This window comes from Gopherus flavomarginatus, chromosome 18 (genome assembly GCF_025201925.1).
Source record: "Gopherus flavomarginatus isolate rGopFla2 chromosome 18, rGopFla2.mat.asm, whole genome shotgun sequence".
Classification (NCBI taxonomy): Eukaryota; Metazoa; Chordata; order Testudines; family Testudinidae; genus Gopherus; species Gopherus flavomarginatus.
The window spans coordinates 24,500,340-24,520,476 of NC_066634.1; the positions used below are offsets into that span (position 1 = coordinate 24,500,340).

At 59.9% G+C, this 20,137-nt stretch overlaps 1 protein-coding gene across 50 annotated transcripts in view; it reads right to left on the reverse strand.

The window, feature by feature from the left end:
* The window catches only part of SIPA1L3 (signal induced proliferation associated 1 like 3), a 113,530-nt gene that overhangs the window by 18,156 nt on the left and 75,237 nt on the right, over positions 1–20,137 (reverse strand). For all 50 annotated transcript variants that reach the window (XM_050928368.1, XM_050928358.1, XM_050928382.1 and 47 more), the window contains 11 exons: positions 16,409–18,206; positions 15,315–15,445; positions 13,608–13,796; positions 13,100–13,274; positions 12,873–12,976; positions 11,767–11,924; positions 10,612–11,191; positions 9,336–9,610; positions 7,288–7,539; positions 5,996–6,145; positions 1,093–1,220 (listed from right to left, as the gene is read on the reverse strand). In XM_050928368.1, the coding sequence (XP_050784325.1) occupies positions 1,093–1,220; positions 5,996–6,145; positions 7,288–7,539; positions 9,336–9,610; positions 10,612–11,191; positions 11,767–11,924; positions 12,873–12,976; positions 13,100–13,274; positions 13,608–13,796; positions 15,315–15,445; positions 16,409–17,879 (3,613 nt within the window). In that variant the 5' untranslated portion in view covers positions 17,880–18,206. The remainder of the gene's footprint in view (positions 1–1,092; positions 1,221–5,995; positions 6,146–7,287; positions 7,540–9,335; positions 9,611–10,611; positions 11,192–11,766; positions 11,925–12,872; positions 12,977–13,099; positions 13,275–13,607; positions 13,797–15,314; positions 15,446–16,408; positions 18,207–20,137) is intronic.

A 20,137-nucleotide genomic window follows, 5' to 3' on the forward strand; every position in this document is an offset into this window, starting at 1 on the left:
ACACCTGTATCTCCTCTGACCCTTGAGGCCACTAGCCCGGCTTCGGTAACCTGGCTGGCCAAGCACCCCAGCAGAGCGAGAGACAGCGCACTAAGGCTCCTCTAGGGAAGATGGGGCTGGACAAAGCCAGCCCCCAAAGCACACAGGCTGGGAATTTTAACATCCCTTCTCTAATAGCTTTGAGTTTCTGCCATGGTGAGGCAGCCGCTCCCACTCGTGTTAATGACAGCTCCAGGAACAGGTGCCAGGGATCAGGATCAGCCTGTTTAGCTTCTGACGGCTGTTGGATCAACGCCCCACCTCAGAGCAGCCCCGTCAGCGCCCTCTGGAAACAGGATCTATAAATAAATAGTCTCCCACTTGGCTGGCGAAACAAAAGTGAACTAGCAATCACCAAGGCATTGGGGGGCTGGGGCCAGATCAGCACAGAGAAAAGCCAGGAGAAATCCAGCGTCTGATTCCCCCCCTCTCGAAAACAGCCAACTGAGTGTGGAGAGGAGAAAGGCATGGAACCCCTCTAGAGAGCTGATGGCAGACCTGATCTGCGGGGTCACTGCTGCAGGCTATCACCAAGGCCAGGAGCTCAGTAAAGACTTGTCAGAATGGCAGAGTGGACACAGCACTGGCCTGAGGGTCCGGAAACCTGGGTTCTATTCCTAGTTCTGCCACTCACTTGCCACGTGACTGTGGGCAATTATGTGCCTCAGTCTCCCCTCCCATCATCTGCCCCAACCCTAACGACCCCTCCCTCCACCAGGCTGAGGAAATGGTGAGAGGCCAGCCAGTGGCACAGGAGGCAGAGCCACTTCCCCGGCCATGCAGCAGCTGGGCAGGGCTCAATGCGTCAGTCTGGGATGCACAGAGCACATAGGAGGCTGGGGAGTTTAGCTCCCAAATCAAGAGAAGACGCAGCTGCTCCAGAGCCTGCATCATGCCTCAGGCTCCATTCCAGCTCGCAGAGGCTTGAAAGCAGGAAAACCTCTGAGGGAATCGTTATGGACCCTACGTGCCCAAGTCATTCTGCTGTGTTCCAATACTTCAAACCCAAAGGGGAGTGCCCGGGTCCCCCGCGCTGGTGTGAGGGAGCCTTACCCGGCTTGTGTCTCTCCATGGTGCTCTCCTGACTGGGGAGCCCCCCGGACGAGGAATCGCCGCTCGAGGTCACTTCGGGGCTGTAATGCTGTTCGAACGGCAGCACGGGCCGCTGAGAGGTTGCGTATCTGCGAAGGGAACGGGAGGTGAGGCAAACGCAGGCTGTGAAAAGAATCCTGTGTTCTCATTAGCAGGTTTTTTCAGAGCCAGGATTCAGGCTGGGCGGAGGGAGATGAGGAAGAGGCAGCACATGCAATGCAAACCCTTGGAAGTCCTGCTGCTGAACGCAGGCACCAGGCAGACAGCCCAGAAGGACACAGCGCGGAGCCTGGAGCTGCAGGCTAGGGGAGCCGAACTCACCAGGGTACACCAGCCATTGCCTGGGGGCAGCGTGCAGGCAACGGATGGCCGAAGACCACAGCCCGCCCGTCTGAGGCGGGGGACAGAGAACGGCTCGTTGCTGGGGATTCGCGGAGAGCAATTGGACAGGAGACCCCCCCCCAGTGCTCTCTGAGGAGCAGGGTGCAGCTGGGCCTTTCCTCACCACATGCCCACGCCCTGAAGTCACGTGCCGCAGCGGCTTCCGCACTGGAGCCGGTTCATTAGCAGTCCGCTCGGTCGGGGCTAGAAGGTTACATTTCCCTCAGCGGCGCTAGAACGTGGCGGTTCCATGGGGAGCCCTCTGGGGCAGGGTCTGGGTCTCACTGTGTGGCTGTGCAGCACCCAGCCCAGCAGGGTTCCCACTCTCCCTCAGGGGGTGTCTGTGCAACGCCCGGCCTGACCCCACCCCATCGTTCTTGGTCAGGGGGTGTCTGTGCAGTGCCTGGCCTGATGGGGTCCCCCCCTGCTCTCCCTCAGGGGGTGTCTGTGCAGCGCCCGGTCTGACCCCACCCCCCCATTCTCAGTCAGGGGGTGTCTGTGCAGCGCCCGGCCTGACGGGGTCCCCCCCGCTCTCCCTCAGGGGGTGTCTGTGCAGGGCCCGTCCTGACCCGCCCCCCCTGCTCTTGGTCAGGGGGTGTCTGTGGAGGCTGGCACACCAGGGGTTCTTCCTGGAAACCATGGGAGAGCCAAGAGCACACAGGCCTGTGAGTCCAGAGCAACTTGGGAACAGTGAAGTGATGGCCTATCACCATCTCCTTAAGAAGGACGTTGTGATCCTGTGCACAAAGAGAGGGTTACGCATGGGGACGTTCACCAAGGCACAGTTAATCGTGCAGTTGGAGGAGGAGGACCGCTCTGAAGAGCAGATTCCTGACCCAGATGGGGCTACAAGAGGATCTGGGAGCAGCTGGAGCAGCAACCAGGCATCCCCGGGAGTCTGGTCCGCAACCAGATGAGGGTCTTCACGATCGGGTTCCCCATCAGGAGATTGGAGACAGATGGGATGGGAGCAGAGCCTGAGAGAGCGAGAGGACCATGAGAGAGAGCAAGAGCCCGAGGAAAAGCTGCAGGAGAAGCAGCAGCAGCATGGACTGGCGATGGTGGAGCGGAGAGAGACAGGGGGCTGCCCAGGGGTCAGTGAGGAAACACACCTGGGGCGGCAAGACCCGGGAACAGCAAGAACTGTGGTGGTGCAGCCGCAGGTGCTGAGGGACTGTGGGACCTGGGTGAAGGTCCCTGGGGTGAAGTCTCTCACCCTGCCTATGGCCCAGATCCCTGTGCAGACCCAGGAGGGGTCAGGCTGGCTGGTAGTTGAGGTTCTCCAGGATATCGGCTGGGAGGCCCTGTTGGGGGGTGACTGTGTCTCTTTGGGACAGGATCCAGGCCCTGCTCCTGTAACGGCCGAGGGTTTGAATTAAAATCCAGGGAACCAACTGGCTAGGATGGAAATGGTCAGTGAAAATGCAAATAACCTGGCTGGCAGGGGCTGCTGGGCTCAGGATACCTGCCTACCTGTAACCAGCCCCCTGGGGCTGAGTGGGAGGGAGAGATGCTCCCCGCCCCCCTGCACACTGGAGAGGGGGCTCACGCTGGCTCTGATGCTGGGACCAGAGCAGAGAGCTCGCTGCCTGCCCCCACTGGGACAGCAAGGGCAACGCTGAGCACGGGGGGAGCTGAGATCCCATCTGAGTGCAGGGACACCCAGGCAGGGCAAGTCAGCTGCCAAACAAACAGGTTTGCCTGGTCCAGACGTGCTGCTGGGAAGTGATTACACAGCAGGGAGGGAGCTACCAGGGACAGGGCTCAGGGGGGCTGTGACCCCAGGCCCAGCCAGCGAGAGGGAGCAGGTCCCACTCCTTGCCCCAGCTGCTGAATCCCAGACCCAGCTGCAGAGGGATCCCTCCTTGGAGAAGCTGACGGAACTTGCTGGCCACAGTGCTGCAAACCCCCTTGGGGAAGGCTGCAGGGACAGAGTCCTGCAGGAGAAGGGATTCCTGTCCTGGGAATGGGCTCCCCAAGGGGGAGTAGAACTGGGGGGAATCGGAAGGCAGCTGGTGGTGCCCCAGGAATCCACAGGGTTCTTCCCGTTCGAGCTGCTGGATGGGAGGAGAGTGAGGGGACCCCTGGACCTGAAGGGGGAGGACTGGATGGAGAAGGGGGAAGACCCCCTGGGGGATCTCTTCCTTGAGGTGGGAGCCAATCTCCCCATCAGGTGTTCCCCATTCAGAGTCACTGGGAAAGCAGCCCAGAACCTGGAGAGAGAGGTCAAGGACCTGCTGGCTTTAGATGGGATCCAGCCGTCTTACAGGCCATGGGCCTCACCCGTGGGGCTGGCCCCCAAGGGAGACAGGATGATCTGGTTTTGTGGGGGCTATCAGAAGCTTAAAGCCATCACAGTGTCCGATGCCGACCCCATGCCTAGGCCTGGGGAGATTCTAGACAAGCAGAGGGCGATGGAGACCTTGGCCCTGGCAGACACTGATAACATGTGCATCTTTAGCCAGACCTGGGAGGAACAGGTGTCCCAGGTGAAGAGGGGGCTGGGCTGCCTCAAGGAGGTGGGATTGACGGTAAAAGCTGGAAAGCGTAAGGTGGCGACGGCAGAGGTGTTGTATCTGGGACACAAGGTGGGGAGCGGCTGCCCAAGCCCAGAGCTGGCCAAGGCCCAAGATGGGGGCTCTTAACCAAGAGGGCCCGAATAGCAGCCCAGAGCACTGGGAAAAGACCCCATCCCAGTTTGAACCCCAGGGGTACTGGGGTGGCAAAGGGTGTGGCTGCATAAACCTTCCCACATGCGGCCTGTGAGTGCCATCAAGCACCCCCGACCTAAGGGAGGGTGTGAGACTGGACTGTCCTGGTGTAACTCACACCGAGGAATGGGAGAGATGCTGGTGCATCCATGGGAACCTTGCTGGGTTCAAACTTCCCCAGGTCACTGGCTGGAGTGACCTCGCTCAGTTCGGTCTCAAAGGGGGGAGACATGTGACAAACTGAGAATGTTTTTAATGTTTGCTCTGAATACTGTGTTGGTGCCTCAGTGTCCCCTGTGCAGTTCTTAAGTATCCAGGAGGGGGGCTAAGGGTGTATGATTGCTGCAGAGCAAAGGGCCAGTGCCCCTAAATGCCTGACACTCTGTCTCCTAGAAGCTGATGGCCTGGGCCGCTCCCCTGCAAAGGTGCCAACTGAAGGTGTTGGAGACAAAGAGATCAGGTGACCTCCTGGCCCGGGAAAGGAGCTGAGCAGAGAGGAGGGGCTGGAAGGAGGTTGTTAGTCTGGAGCTGGCTGGGGACGAGGAGTGAAATGCAGACGTGGGGGGTCTGGCTCACTGCCCCCCAGAATGGACCCGGTCGAGGGGTCCGGTTCGTGGTACCTACAAGCTCTGTTTTAGACCCTGTTCCTGTCATCAAATAAACCTCTGTGTTACTGGCTGGCTGAGAGTCACGTCTGACTGCACAGTGGGGGGGGCAGGACCCTGTGGCCCCCCCAGGACCCCGCTGGGGTGACTCACTGTGGAAAGCGCACGGAGGGGCAGAGGATGCTGAATGCTCCAAGGAGAGACCCAGGAGGTGAAGCCGTGGGAGCTTCTTGCCCTGAACAAGTCTGCTCCAAGGGAGAGGAGGCTCCCCAAAGTCCTGCCTGGCTTGGTGGGGAGCAGTTCCAGAGCATCGCCCGGGGACTCCATGACACACTGCAGACAAGTTGGTGTCAGCTCTGCCTAGCCTGCTTGATGGCCTATTAAGGACCATCAGCTACAGCGTTTCCCCGGCTGGCTGAAGGGGTACCCAGCACCCCCAATAATCCACCCCAGGGTGTTTCCCTGGCTGGCTCGAGGCTACTGAGCACAGCTACCCCAAGCGAATGCTACCACGAGGAGGCTGGTGAGTGGATCCCTGCATGTCCTGCAGCCGTGCTCTGTGGACCCCATTATAAAAACACACCCTGCTCTTAGCCAGACCGAGAGGCAGGTAGCTCGGGTAAAGGCTGCCGGGGCTCACCAGGCGGGCAGAGGGACAGGGACAGCGCAGAAAGGAAGGGTAACTCCTGTAACAGGCCACTGCACGGCACCCAGCTCTGAGGCAGCTGCTCCCATCATCCTGAACACTTGACATTCTACAGCAAGGGGGGCGGCACCCGGCCGCTGGACTCCAGCGCGCCCTGACCCAGCACCGGACAGGACTCTCTGGACTTTCAGTGGGGAGGAGTTTTGCTGAGCCAGAGCAGAGCAAGAGCTGCAGTAACTGGCCGTGAGAATGACGCGCCGCCAGCTCTCTCATGCCTCCCCTCCTGCTGAAACAGCGTTGCCACTTCCCGGCTTGCTTGGCCCAAGTGCTCTGTTCTGGCCAGGGCTCAGAGGGGAGCAGGGAGGTTCATTGCTGGCAATGGGAGATCCCCTCTGTGCAATACGGGACATAGTGACAAGAGACGCCCCCCGACATCGCTCCAGGCTTGCCGGCAGTTGGACGGGCTATCAGACTCGTGCAGCAGGGTGGAGAGGTTAGCACCGTCTCATTCCTTAGCCTACCTTTCTGGGGACGGCTTATAGCGGGTGTAAGCCATTCCTCCAGAACCTGGAGTCGAGAAGCTGCCCGACAGCTGCCGATATGGCTGGCCCCTCTCTGTCCCCGCTGGAGAGGAGGCGGCGGTGTGCGGCGTCTCAGGGAAGCTAACTGGCCTGGGTCAAAGAGACGCATGCAGAGAAAGAGGCTTTCAGTGCTTGGTCTGTCCTAAAGATCCCAACATCTCCCAGAAACCCAGCCCAGCGCTGTGCACTTCCTCCCGCAGCAACAAGCCGAGAGAGCAGAACAATCAGCCCAGAAAGTGTGGAGCCTTGGGCAAGGCAAATGCTGACCAGTGTGACAGCTGGAGAACATGGACAGTGCAGAGGGCGGTCCCTGGGGTGCGTGTGTGTACGCGTACACGCACGTTCATCCTTTGGTGAATGGCAGGTGACACTTCCTCCCAACCCTAACACACCCCTGCATGCAGGAGACCTGGCGAGTGACATGGAGCACCACTGGATGCTACCGCTGGGGCTGTCCCGGCTCAACCCCCCCACCCCCCGCGCTGCTAGCCACCCCGGCTAACCACATTCCTGGTTCTTGCTTCCCGTTCTCAGCTGGAGAGAACGAGACAGTAATTCAAAAGGGGTCCCCAGAGGACTCGACGGGCAATGCCGCTTGGGAGCCGCTGGCCCACTTCAGTTCTCAGGAGTCCGTACTGAACAGACCCCCACACCGGAAGGGAGCTGGGATGCAAAAGGCAAATGGCTGATCACCATGAGCAGCCTGTAACCCCGCTGGCTTGGCTCAGGGCGTGGCTAACGCAGGCTGGGGACTGCACACCAGGCTCGCACCGCAGGTGTCCCTCGGGAGCAAGATCAAAGGCTGCTGGTTCAATCTGCCCCCAACCGCTGGAATCCCAGCGTTCAAGACAGTCCAAGAGGAGCCCGCCACACCCTGCGGTAACCACCTTGGAAGAGGCAGATTTCTACCACCTCTTGCAAGTGTTGTCTGCTAGGCCCTCTTTTCACAGCCTGCTCCACCCACCGCAGGACCCCGGCTCAGGCAGGAGGGTGAACCTGCTGAGGGACAGTCACAGCCACACAGCTGGGGGGCACCGCAGGGCTCAGATGTATGCACGAGCCATTTCTGAAAGCCTCACGTACTGACCAGTGTCAGCCTTGTGCGCCACGGCTCTCATTTGCTCGGGCTCCACATCGTTCAGTCCCCACCCACAGGTCCCCCTGGCCTCCACACCCCACGGACTGCCCCTCTGCCTCCGCCCCCTGCAGCTCAGCCCCATGCCCCGCCTTACCTCTTGCTGTGCAGGGGCTGCGGCTCGCGGTACGGGACGACGGAGGTCTGTTTGTGGGGCCTCGTGAGAGACTGGGCATGGCTGAGGGGTGGGGGCTCTGTCCACTTGGCTGCCTGCGAGGAGTTGTGGGAGGCAGGCCCACTCCATTGCCATGCCGAGTTGCTGCGGTACGGCGGGCGGTGCCCCGTGGGAACTCTCTCCAGCTCTGCCTTGTGCTCCACGCTGCTCATTTCGAAGGACTCGGCCCATCCCCTGAAAAGCAAACACAACTCGCTGCTGGCATGCGAGATTCTCTGCATGAGCGATGGGACGGGCAGCTAACGCCACCTCTTCCCCTGCCAAGGGGCGAAGGACACTGCGTGGCCCCCCCGCCCGTGCAGCAGTGGGGGGCAGAGGCGCTGCTCCTTGGAGATTGTGCTGCGTTCCCCACACTGGCTCAGCCCGTTTAATCGCACACCATTGTGTCAGTGGCAGCATCTCCCTGCTACTTGCTAGGACGACGCACAGGCAGCTGGAACGGAGGAGGTGACCTACTTAGCCACACATGGGAAAAACCAGGATGTAGGAACCTAAAGACGGACGGACAAAACCCTGCCCGCTGGGGCGCGTCTCAGGCCAGGCTCCCTCGTGGCTCTTGGAGGGGCGTGCACTGCACCCCTCCCCCCCCTACAGCGGTGAGTGGTAACAGCCCTTCCCACTGAAACCCGGCCACTGACAGGTTTCCCACCCGCCGTGGGAAGGTCAGGCCTAAGCGAAACGGCAACGGGTTTGGAGGAATCCAGCTGTCACGGTCCTAACTGCGCTCTGCCAGAGGTTACAAGGGTTCCCTGCCGGGCGAGGTAATCAATGGCCAGGGAGTGAGCACGGGCACCTTAGCGGATGGCAAATCCCACCACACTTTAGCTGGGCCCTTCGGCTGGCTGAGCAAAGTGCCTCTCAGCACAAGCAGAAAGGAGCGCTCGAGCGAGGCAGCCCAGGTGCTGACACTCACTCCTGGGAGCACGGCAGGGCATCGCCCACTCTCCACGTACGCTACGCTGAGCTCTCTCCTGGGAGGCGCTAACAGCAGTGCGGCCGTGTGGAGCCGGGGGCTCGGATGGCCTTGAGAGCCCGTCCTTAACACGTCTGCCTCCCCAGTGTACACGGGCCCTGAGAGACTCGGGGTTCAAATCCCAGTGACTTCACCCAGCCCAGGCGCACGCTCCACGCTGTACATCGCCCCGGGCAGCTTGCTGCAGGCGGCCCTTTAGCTGCAATCCAGCGCCTGACTGAGAAACAAGCCCTGACGCTCCACACTGGGGCCTGTGGCACAGCAAGGTCATTGCACAGCCCTGGGCTGGCGAGTCAGCGCTCGAGCCAGCCCCTTGCTCCCCACTCCTAGCGCAGGAACCAACTTTGCACAACTCCCCTTTAGCTGTGGCCATTACGGTACCTGCACCCTGCTCTAAGACATCAGCCGTCTGGCTTCCGAGCAGAAAACATCCCTGCAACACGCTACCACTCCAGGAGCCACCGTTCGTGTGCAGAGCTCGGTCCACGGCCGGGTTGGGGTTTGATTTGGGAGGAGAAGCTGGCGACAAGTTTATCACTGTCTGAACTTGCCCTGCACAGCCGCAGAGCAGGCACGGCTTAGAAGTCAAAGCACAGAGAAAGCTGCAGGGGCCACATGCAAATCGGTTCATAAATGGGCCCAACTTAACCCTATCAAAGCCAGACAAACTCTGAGCAACGCTCCCCCCCAGTCAGCTCTCAGCCTCAGGGGTTAGCCAGGCTCATGGCCCGACCCAGCCCTCTGCCAGCCACTGCCCCAGGGGGCGGAGCCAGATCGCAGTGGGCCCCCCCGTCTGTGCTCCCGTCAATATACGCTCCCTTTTAATGAAAGCTTAATAGCAGGTCGGCTCCCCCAAGCCGCGGTGGAGCCCTGGCATCACCGCACCTTGCTAAGCGAGGCCCCCAGCACTGCACCAGGCCGGCTGGGAAAGGTGTTTCAAACTCTTCTATCAGCCCCTTGGGGCAGAGCGCGGGCGCCGGCACGCGGGGGGCAGTACCTGCGAGGGACACCGTCCTCATGGGGCGGGATGATGACCACTTTCACCGTGACCGAGGTCCGCAACAGGTCGATCATCTGGTCATGGGACAGCGTCACCACGGCGACTTTACAGATCTCCACCAGCCGGCTGCCCTGCCGGAGCCCCGCCTGCCACGCAAAGCCGTAGTCCTCCACCTCGGCCACCGTCCCGTCATACTTCACGTGGAAACCGAGCTGGCCCAGCCCGTTTCTCCGCAGGGTCATGTCAACCGTCTCACAGCCTGAGGTCACGACCTGCGGTTTGGTGAGGGAGCTGTCACCACACCTGGCAATGCAGAGACCTGACCCCCCCGGCGCCATCTGTTTGGATGCAGCTTGGGCTGAAACCAGCTTGCGGCCTCAGCATCTCATTTGGTGCCGGCTTTCTCCTGCTCCACGCCCCTACACTGCTGCCAAGGGCTCAGGAGCTCGTAGAGCAGTGGGTCTCAAGCTTTTTTACTGGCGACCCCTTATAAATTAAAAACCTTTTCTAGATATTTAACACCATTCTAACTGCTGGAGGCAAAGCAGAGTTTGGGGTGGAGGTTGACAGCTTGCGACCCCCTGAGGGGTCCTGACCTCCAGTTTGAGACCCCCTGTCGTATAGGGACAGAGCCTGTTTGCTTGGCCTGGCTGCAGCAGGGAGCCTGCTCGGATGTGGGGCGGTCTGACCTCGTGCCCAGTGTGGATGTCCAGGTTTCACAGACAGGCTCTGCACCCTGCTCACACTCCTCTGCCACAATACAGGTGCATTTTACTGGTGTTTTTCACTAAACGCTGCCCTGTGCCTTCCTCGCAGTCACCAGGCTTGACAGAGAGCTAACAGCGAGCGCCCTGGGGAGCCACTTTGCTGCTGCTCACGCCGTGGGGATCAGCTGGTTGTGGGCAGCCCCTCTAACAAGGCGTGTGCAAACCCGTGTCCTGCTGCGCTCATGGCCGGCATTCAGTGCCCTGGGAAGAGTGTGGGGTCTGGTGGTCAGAGCAGGGGGCTGGAAGCCAGGACTCCTGGGTTCTGTTCCCAGCTCTAGGAGGGGAGTGGGGCCTGGTGGTTAGAGCAGGGGGGCTGGGAGCCAGGACTCCTGGGTTCTATCCCCAGCTGTGCCACTGATCTGGTGTGTCCCCCCTTGGACAGTCTCTACCTCCCCTCTCACCCCCTTCGTCCATCTCATCTATTAGGTGTGAAGGTCTCTGCGCAGCTCCCAGCACAACGGGGCCCCCGGGCGTGACACTAAGACACCAGCCAGCTTAGCTCTTACCTTGAGTCGCTGCACGATCTCCTTGATGTCCTCGGGGCTGCTGTCTGCGGCCTGGATGGAGACGTGGTCCCCTCTGCCGTAGAAGATCCGAAGGGTGCTGGGGTCGGGAGTCCAACCAATCACATCCCCACAGAAGCAGTTGAACACCACCTCCTTGGTGCCGAGGTCCAGCAGGACGATGAACTCGCTGGAGATGGCCAAGATGCACTCAATCTCCACCCCCTGGGCAAAGTCCTGGGCTGAGACGCGCCAGGCGATGGCCCCGCTGCTGTGCTGCTCCGCCCCCACCCGCGCCTTCATCTTCTCCTTCTTCTTGGAAGTCAGGGAGATCAGGTTGAATTTCCCCGTGGAGTCGATGGGCGTGTTAGTGACGCAGTTCTCCGCCAGGTCCTTCAGGTACTCCTGCCTGGTGCGTGTCGCCATGGTGTGGAACTTGTCAGACTTGTGCGCGGCGTTCTCGGCATTGATCACCTTGGCCAGTAAGAAGTCTCTAAAGATGTCAGACTTGCGGAAGGTGACGCCGCCGCTGGGGATGGCGGGGCCGAAGGGTGGAGCATCTTTGGATCTGGTCACAGCCATGCTTAGGGAACGAAGGGGAGGAGAAAAACTGTTTAGAAGAGAGGTCTCCTGCTAGCGCAGCAGCTCCAGGACACAGCCTGTGTCTTCCCAGGTCAGGCTAGGTGTGAAAACCAGCTAGGGATTTCTGTGTGCCCAAAGGAAGATGCCTTTTGGGGGGCGGGTGCTCGGCACATGCTGAAACACGGACCCCTGAAATGCACCTCCAAGTAGGGCACCAAGACCCGTGGCCCCAATCTACCTGGAGCGATTCCCGGCGCCTGGCAGCAGCTCTCTGGATGCTAGGGGTTGCCACAGCTGCAACTCTCCCCAGAGCAGAACGAGAGGAGAAGCATTAACTCAAGCCACTGACACCTCCCCGACCCAGTGACTGCCCGTAGAATTCCCTCAAGTTTGCTCCCACAGCCAACCTGAGACCTCGGGTCAGAGCCTCGCCAGCACAAACAGGCATCCTTCCACCTCAGCACCTGCGGCCGGCTGAGCAGCGGAGCTGACAGCACCATCCCGGTGCACAAAGCCAAGGGGCTGGCAGGTGTCTGAAAGCTAACGGTGGGTGGGTTAGCAGCAGGCCAGGCTTACCTATAGCAAACGTTATCAGTGCAAGGGCCGTGGACTCTGACAATAATAAAGACATGCTGGAAGTGAGAGCGGATATTCTGGGGGGTGAAAGGCAATGCTCCAGGCTCCTGGAAGATGATTGTGACTATGTCGTTTCCTATGTGCCGCTTCCTTAGTAGCTACCGAGGTAAGAACAAAGACGTGTTAGTGCCCCGGGTGCCGAGGACAGACAGGGTTAACAAGCAAACAGGGGCGAGGCAGAGGACAAAGGCTCCGGGGGACCTTGCCAGTTGGTCAGACGGTGAGAGGAGAAGCAGGCAGGAGAACCAGGCCTGACCCAGCACAGAGACGTAGCCACAAGATTTGAAATGTTAAAGCAAATCCCCCTTGGAGAACCTGGGCCGCTGGCAGCTGCATGGAGAGTGGGATCACCCTTCACCTCCCACACCAGCGAGCACCACGCTGCTGTGCTCTCCCCGCCAGAGCACGTGGAAGGACTCTGCCGTGCCAGAGCCACAATCACCGCTGGCTTTGTGGGGAGCCCAGCAGATTGCTCTCAAGCCAAGCTCTCTGTGCCCACGGCACGGCTCCGTTGCAGACGGGGAAAGGTATCGAGACTCAGGTCAGTTCCTGGCAGTCAGGCGTCTAGCTCCGATTACAAGCCCAGATTGTCAGGATCCCAGCTGCTATTTGCCCCAGCCCAGCACACAGGAGGGATGGGTCAGTGGGCAGGAGACCCAGGTTCTCTTCCCAGCTCTGCCACAGACTCCCCACGTGACCTTGGCCAAGTCATTCAGTCTGGCTGTGCGTCAGCTCCCAGCAGCGCATCCAGCAGGGACGACAGCACTGCCCCCCTCCTGGGGCGTGAGGATGAATCCACTGAAGAGCGTGTAACAGAGCATGGATGCTTCTCCTTCCTTATACATCTGCAGGATCCTGACCCAGACCACCCTTAACATCCTCCCCCGCCCACGCTGCCTGACAGCCGAGCCCAGGAAGTTTGAAAAGACATTTGGCAAGGAAGTGAGGGGAATGCTGACACCGGTTCTCAGAACAGCCGGTGCGTAGCAGAACTCGACTCGGCACGCTGGAGACCCGCAGGCTCTGCCAGCCGACGGGCCGTTTACCTGCTGCCGGTTGTTGAGCGTGTAGGGGAGCATCGTGGAGACGTGGAACATGATCTCGTAGTCCTGATAGGTGGTATACAGAGAGTGGGTGCCGGTGGAGTCAGCTGCGAAGCAAAGCAAGAGAAGAGACTGTGTAAGGGGCGAGCCAGCCGACGAGCTCTGCGTGCTGCCCCAGCCACGTGCAGATGTACGCTGTGCTGGCAAGCTCCGCACGCACCAGGACTTACTCTTGGTGTCCAGCTGGGCAGCGTACTTGCTGAAGGCTTTCAGACAGACCTTCTCCCCAATGAGGGAGAGGAACTCTTCGAAGGCTGGCCCCGCCTCCTCGTTATTGTACATCTCCTCCTCGGAGCTCTGGCCTGCTTTGCAGTACAGGATCCCCACCTTGTGCTTCCTGCAGAGCTGCGGGGTGGAAAGGGGGGTGAGACGCCGCCTGTTCATTCACCAATCTCCCACCAGCAGGCACCAGCCCAGCCCAGAGGATGGAGTGCTCAAGAGGGCCTAGGTGACTTAGGAGCACGAGTCCCATCAGAAAGGGGACGGAGCCCCACCGCCTAGCTCTGCTGCGAGACCAGCTCTCTACCTTTGCAGACTGGCTGCATGCTGTGCCCCTTCTATCCGAGCTCAATGCCGATCCCTGAGCCAGCCTTGGGCGGGTCTCCCCCAGCTGGCAGCAGGACCCCCAGAGGGCACGAAGCACAGCTCAGCACTGCCCGTCTGCCGCACGCGACTCACCCCTTGCTCGTCAAGTTTCAGGAGCTGCTCCGTGATTTTCGGCGTGTTCATGGCAAGCCGCAGACAGTGGATGTTCAGCTCGGGGATCACATACTCCAGCACGTCCTTCAGGGGGAGGCCACGCACCGTCCCGTGCTTGGTGGTGGTGGGAATCGCGTCCTCCAGGATGGAGCCTCGCAGGGTCACGAGCTGCACCAAACACATGAAGCCGGGAGAGGAGAAGATACATTAGAATCTTGTTCTCTGGGAACCGGCATGTCTGTGCGCAGACCTCCTGGCCACCTTCAGCCATGAGCTCACCACAGAAATCCTGCTCAGGGAACTAAGAATGAGATGGCTTTGTGTCGGGAGGCCTGGAGCGTGCTGTGCTTGTGATCTGGCATGCCGGCGAAGGGCTCTGCGAACCTGTGGGGATGAGCTCCTCTTAGGAAAACACACTGTGCTTTCCAGCCTCAGGAACCACTGCAACGTTAAGGTCTCCAAACAGACAAGCCAATGTAAAACTAAAGCCAAGTGTCAGCATTCGGCACACTTATGATTTGTAAAGAGGTAGCGCCTAGAGCCCCGACCCGGGCCAGGGCCCCGCCCCCGACAGAGACAGTCCCTGACTCGGAGGCTCCCAGTCTGAGTAGACAAAACAGACACAAACTGGGAGAAAGGGAGGATCCTCACCCCCATCTCACAGACTGGGGGAAACAGGCCCACGGAGATGCAGTTGTGCCCAAAGTCAGACAGTGTCTCTCTCCTGGGTTCCAGCCAAACCCCTTCACCGTGGAGCCCCCCTTCTTTTACGTGTACAAATAAAACAGTGCAGTCCCTCTTCGGGATCTCCTGCAGCTCTCTGCTTGCCTGTCGGAAAGGTGGCGAATCTCTGGAGCCTCCCTGCCTCTTGCACGGACTGCAGGTGTACCTGGCTCTTCATTCGAGCCACACACCTGGCCTGGGAACGAGTTGCCAGGCCAGCCCCTTTGCCCATTGCGGGGCCCTCAGCACCTGCTATTGCAGAGGCCAGACCAGGAGTGCACCAGGAACGGGAGCCCCCAGCTGCGCCGGGCGCTGCACACGGCAGCCAGCGGCAGCACTAGAAACGGTCACCGGGCTCCCAGAACGTGAGCCACAGCGCCCTCTGCTGGGGGCCAGTCAGATTCCAAGGGCTGTTCGAAAGTCTCTCTACGCACAGGGATGTACGCCCAGGGTTAGAGACCCCAAGTCACCTGGCCTGTGTTAGGGAACCCCGTGCTTCTGCATCTACATTTGAAACCTGGGTTTTCCAGCCAGTGCTCGAACCCAGGGCTCTAGCATGCACACAGCAGTCCGGGCACCCCCGCTCCAGCCCTAGGACCGCAGTGCTTGGGGGGAAACCTCCCTGCCCGCCCCACGCAGTGTCCAGAGGCAGCTGCAGCAAAGCACTTACGCAGCTTCTAGTAGTGCTCTGCTGAGTGCGGGCCTGGTCCTCCAGCAGTTCACGCCCTGCTGCCTGCCCCACACCTGCAGGGAGGGACCCAGAGCCACACTCCACTGGGAAGGTTAGCGCCACAGCTTACCAGAACCCGGCCTGTGCCCCACGGGACGAGGCTGGGGGGCCCTCGGACACAAGACCGACAGACGTGGTTTTAAGAGGCTGTTTCAAAAGTCCCCCTAGATCTGGAATACAGACACGCACGCGCTCGTGGGAGGAGAACGCAGCCGTGGCTGCCCCAGACCTACCTCGCTGGTCCGGAAGATAATCCTGTACTGATACTGGGGCCCGTACTCTTTATGATCCTCCAGCTTCTCTCTCCTGATGCTCACAGCCACTGGTCCCAGCTTCTCATCCACTCCAAAGTAGTTGGAATGCTCTGAAAAAGCAAGGAGATGCCTTGCCAGAGAACAGGGGCGGGCACTGCTCTCTCTTGAGCCGGACACCGGGCGGAGGGGCCGTTTGAGCGAACAGCATCCCGGAGATGAGTAGCTGATGTGCCATCAGCAGAGAGCAATGGGCCCGTCAGAGTGCAGCTCGTTGTTACGGAGCCCTGACACTACACAACAGCACATGGAAGCTAGTTTTAGAGCACTCACTCAGGAATATAAACCCTAGTACGTGCCACGAGGGACATCCTAGTTCTAGTGCAATGCTCAGCACTGGCAAACTCTGCCCTGCCCATGAGCTACCCTGGGAGATATACAGAAGCCCATCCGCCCCTGCAGGGTTACTGTTATAAAAGCCCCAAACCACCAGCCCCCCAGTAAAATTCTGTAAGCCCAGCCCCACATTAGACCCGCCAACCGACCCCTTGGGAACAACCCTACAATAATAAGCCAGGCTGTGGGCACAGAGTCACAACAACAAACTGGTAACGTTTCAGCCTCAAGGTGATCAGACAGAGCTGTTCACCCCTCGCGCGGGACAACACAAGGCAGAATGATACAGACACACAATTAGCATGCGGAACTCATTGCCACATGTATCACTGACACCAAAAACGCAGCAGGGCTACATAGTTCCAAAGAATGCCCAGAGCCAGGCGTTAGCAGCCCAGGCCTGGGGGAGGGACAGCTCAGGGGGTTGAGCAGTGGCCTGCTAAACCCAGGGTTGTGAGTTCAATCCTTGAGGGGGCCATTTAGGGTTCTGGGGCAAAAATCTGTCTGGGGCTTGGTCCTGCTTTGAGCAGGGGGTTGGACCAGATACCTCCTGAGGTCCCTTCCAACCCTGATAGTCTCGGATTCTGACCTGGGGGAGCTGAACAGGACGAGCGGCAGGACACCCCAGCTTGGCAGAGCAGGGCTGCAGGTGACTGCCCGAGGCGCTGTTGGGACATTACCTTTGCCGTGGAAATACAGCCGGTAGTAGCGGGCCCCCAGGTCGACGTGCTCCACGCTGTAGCGCGTTAGCCGGCTGGGGCTCCTCTGCAGCTCCCTGGGGACCTCCAGCACGGAGATGCTGGCGTTGGTGCAGTAGGTGTTGAGGGAGGGCTCCAGGAAGCCTCCCTCGCCTGCGGCCCCACTGGGGGAGCCGGCCAACGCCTTGGAGAAGCTGACGTTGCGCTCGCACATACCACCCACCTCGTTGCGGAAGTGGGGGCAGCTGAGCAGCAGGTCATTGCTGTTGTTGTCCCCAAGGTCGTGCTCCAGGTTCTCCTTGTAGTTGAGGTCTTCGGTGCTGGCGAAGGCCGGGTCCAGGCCGCCCAGCCCGTACGCCCGGGAGAGGGCAGCCGAGACGGCAGAGGCGGCCGAGGCGCCCGTCGTGGTGTTTCTCCGCTGCGCCACCACCACCCGGTTGGCTACCACCTGGTTGAGGTCGAAGAGCAGGCTCTGCACGTCGTAGTGCGCGAAGGTCTTCTGGCAGACCCAGGCCTTGCCACCCTCCTCCTGCTCCAGCAAGGCCCTCCCGGGCTCCCCATCGCTCCGGCTGCTCCGCAGCTTCCTGAAGATGGAGTCGCCTCCTGCCTCCCCCTTGGGGCCCTTCTTGCGGGGCTTCTCCTTCGGGGGAGTGGGGGAGCCCTCAGGGGGGAGCCCCAGGCCATTCCTCATGTCCGCCTTGGCGCTGCCAGCCACGTGCAGGCTGGAGGCCGTGCTGGCGTCGGCCCACAGGTTGCTCGGCTTCTCGGCCGGCAGGCGGCGCTGGGACGGCTTCTCGGCGCGGAGCTCGCGGAGCATGTCGAACAAGCTCTGCTCCGAGATGCCCTGCACGTCTATGGAGGAGGTGCTGCCGTACTCGCGGAAGAGGGGCAGGCCGCTCCCCAGCTTGGCCCCACGGGGCTCCAGGGTCTCTTCCAAGTCACACTCGCTGAGGGTGATCTCGCTGTTACTCCTGTTGCGCAGCGGGATGAAGGCCCTGCCAGGCGATCGAGGCCAACCCTCCTGGAACTCCACGTCCTTGGATCTCCTCCTGGAGAGCCGGTGCAGGCCCCTGAGCCCCGAGGGGCCCAGGCTGGTGGGAGGCGGCTGCTGCCCATTCTGAAAGCCCTTGGGTGAAAGAAAAGTCCTGCTGCTGCCTGTCGATGCTTCCATGTCCCTCGAGGGGCTTGGAGTGGCCAGATCTTTCAGTGCGTCTCTCTTTGGGGGCCAGTCGGCAATCCTGGCGCGCACGCCCATCTTTGGCATGGCAGGCGTGGTGGTGGTGGGCCGTGGCCCGGGCAGACCGTCCCCAGCTGGCTGTGAGCTGCTGCCATTCTGTGCCCAGAACCCTGGCGAGAAGTAATCGCCCCGCGTGCCAGCCAGACCATCACCCCCCTTCAGCGCCGGTCCGCCAACATCTACACTTGCATGTGGAATAGGTCGATAGGATGTCATAGTCCAAAGTCAGCACTAAACCCTACTTCTAGGGGGAAAGGTCCACTCATCTCTGGAGCGCCGTGGGCCCCTCAGCCATTGCTGGGTGCAGCTGGGGCAGAGTGGAAAGGCCCGGGCTTGCCAGAGCCAGCGTTACAACTGTCTGCCTGCTCGTCCCATGCTGCCATCCTCGCCCCTCGGGAGCCTGCAGCCTTTTACCAGGAGGCCACAGATTGGACGTGGTCTGAGGGGAAGTCACTGCTCAGCCCTCGCTCCCAGCTGGTGCTGCTCCAGGGACGACAGTTCCAGCCGCAGGCCAGGTGGGTGCACGACCATTTTCCAGACCTCCTAAAACAGGGAGAATAAAGGGAAACATTAGCAAGACGCTGGAGAAAGACTGAGCTTGTAAGTTCTTTGCAATGCTACTCCCAGCAGCAGGCCTGCACCTTTACCAACGGCCTCACTTCTCACCTGGAGCCCCATCCCCATAGACAGCGGCTGGCTCCTTCCCATTTCACAGGGGAGATGTGAGGCCACGAACTTGCCCACAGTCACCCTGGGAGTCTGCAGCAGAAGTGGGGATTGAACCCACAGCCAGTGTCTTACGCAGGCTGGCTCTTCCAGGCTCTGGGGCAGCCTGCCTTGCACGCTGCTCGGCAGCCTGAGACCCAGATCTTTCGATTCGGAATAAAATCCAATTAACCCCCACCCCTGCTCATTTCCCATAAACGGGAACCCTGCATTCTGACCAGCTCAAGCGTTAATCACAAGTCCGGCCCCCTTCAGTGTGACTGACACAGGGAGCGACGCTGGGACAGGACTGATGGCTGCTAGATTAGGGCCTGGTCTACACCGGGGACGGGGGTCGATGTAAGATATGCAACGTCAGCTACGGGAATACCTAGCTGAAGTCAAAGTATCTTATCCCGACTTTCCTCCCGTCCTCATTGTGCGGGACCGACGTCCACGGCTCCCCCGCGGACTCCGCTACCACCGCTCGCTCCAGTGGAGTTCCGGAGTCGACGGGGAGCGCGTTCGGGGATCAACATATGGCATCTAGATGAGACGCGATATATCGATCCCGATAAATCGATCGCTACCCACCGATACGGCAGGTAGTCTGGACGTACCCTAGGCTGCATGTAAAATCTTTGCAGGTTCAGTTCCTAGTTTTGTCCTGATCAGAAGTTTGTGTATTTAAAGCTGACTGTACAGAGGGTGCAAAGAAGGAGTGCCACTGAAATGCACAACTGTGTGTCACATGCTCTGTACTGATAACAGCTAACTGGAGATTCCCCTCGAGGTCCAGGAAGGCTGATTTGCCCACTTGACTGACTGATAGTTCAGTCCCGCACTCCAGCTCCACCCAAAGACCCCGCCTCAGGTAAAAGCGGGTCAGACCTTTCCCCAGGGTTAGAACAGATAGAGTGGGTGCTGCAGCAAGCATCATCTAAGCCGTAAGAAACTGAGCGACAGCTGGAGCACAAAACGGAGTTAAAGCCACCAAAGCAAGGAAAGCCCCGAGTTCAGACTGTATCTGCCCAGGCACCAAAATGGAAAGGAGGCCGCTGCAGGCCCTGCCAACCTGAGCCAAATGAAGAGAGAGCAGAGCAGACAGAACATGAGGGGACCTTCCCTCTTCTCCCAGGACTGCTTAGTATCCCTCAGAGCCTTTGGTGAGGGACCCTGTCCGGCTTCCTGAAAGGCCAAGTACACTAGGCACTGGATCCCCCCTCGGCCACATGCTGGCTGATTCCCTGAAGGAATTCGAAGGCATTGGTGAGGCGGGATTTCCCTTGACAAAAGCCAGGCTGACTCTTCTCCGACCTGACCTCTCGGGGTCGTCCGTGTAGCTGAGAATTCTGTTCGTTAGGACCAGGCTCTTCTCCGTACAGTAAAATCAATCACTTGACCCATTTATACAAGGCAACAACATTTAAGATGAATAATAAATGCATCTAATACTGCAGCTGGCACGGCTCCCAAGTGTGTGGCAGGTGGGCAAAGGATCTCGCTGGCTAGAGAACAACCGAGAACTGTGACTGTGAATTATCAGTGGCCCTGTCTCCTCCCCCGCCCCCCCTCGAACGTTTTCTGAAATACCAATGGGATCTTCTGTCTACAGCTGCAGAGTGCGGCCCGTTGGATTGCTGGTGCCTTCCACAACATGGGGAGCCTTCAGCTACCTAGCACCATGCAGACCTCCAATCAAACCCGGCAAAGAGGTGCTCCAGGGATCACGTGACACTGCCATCCTGAGCTCCCTGGCTGTACTCAAG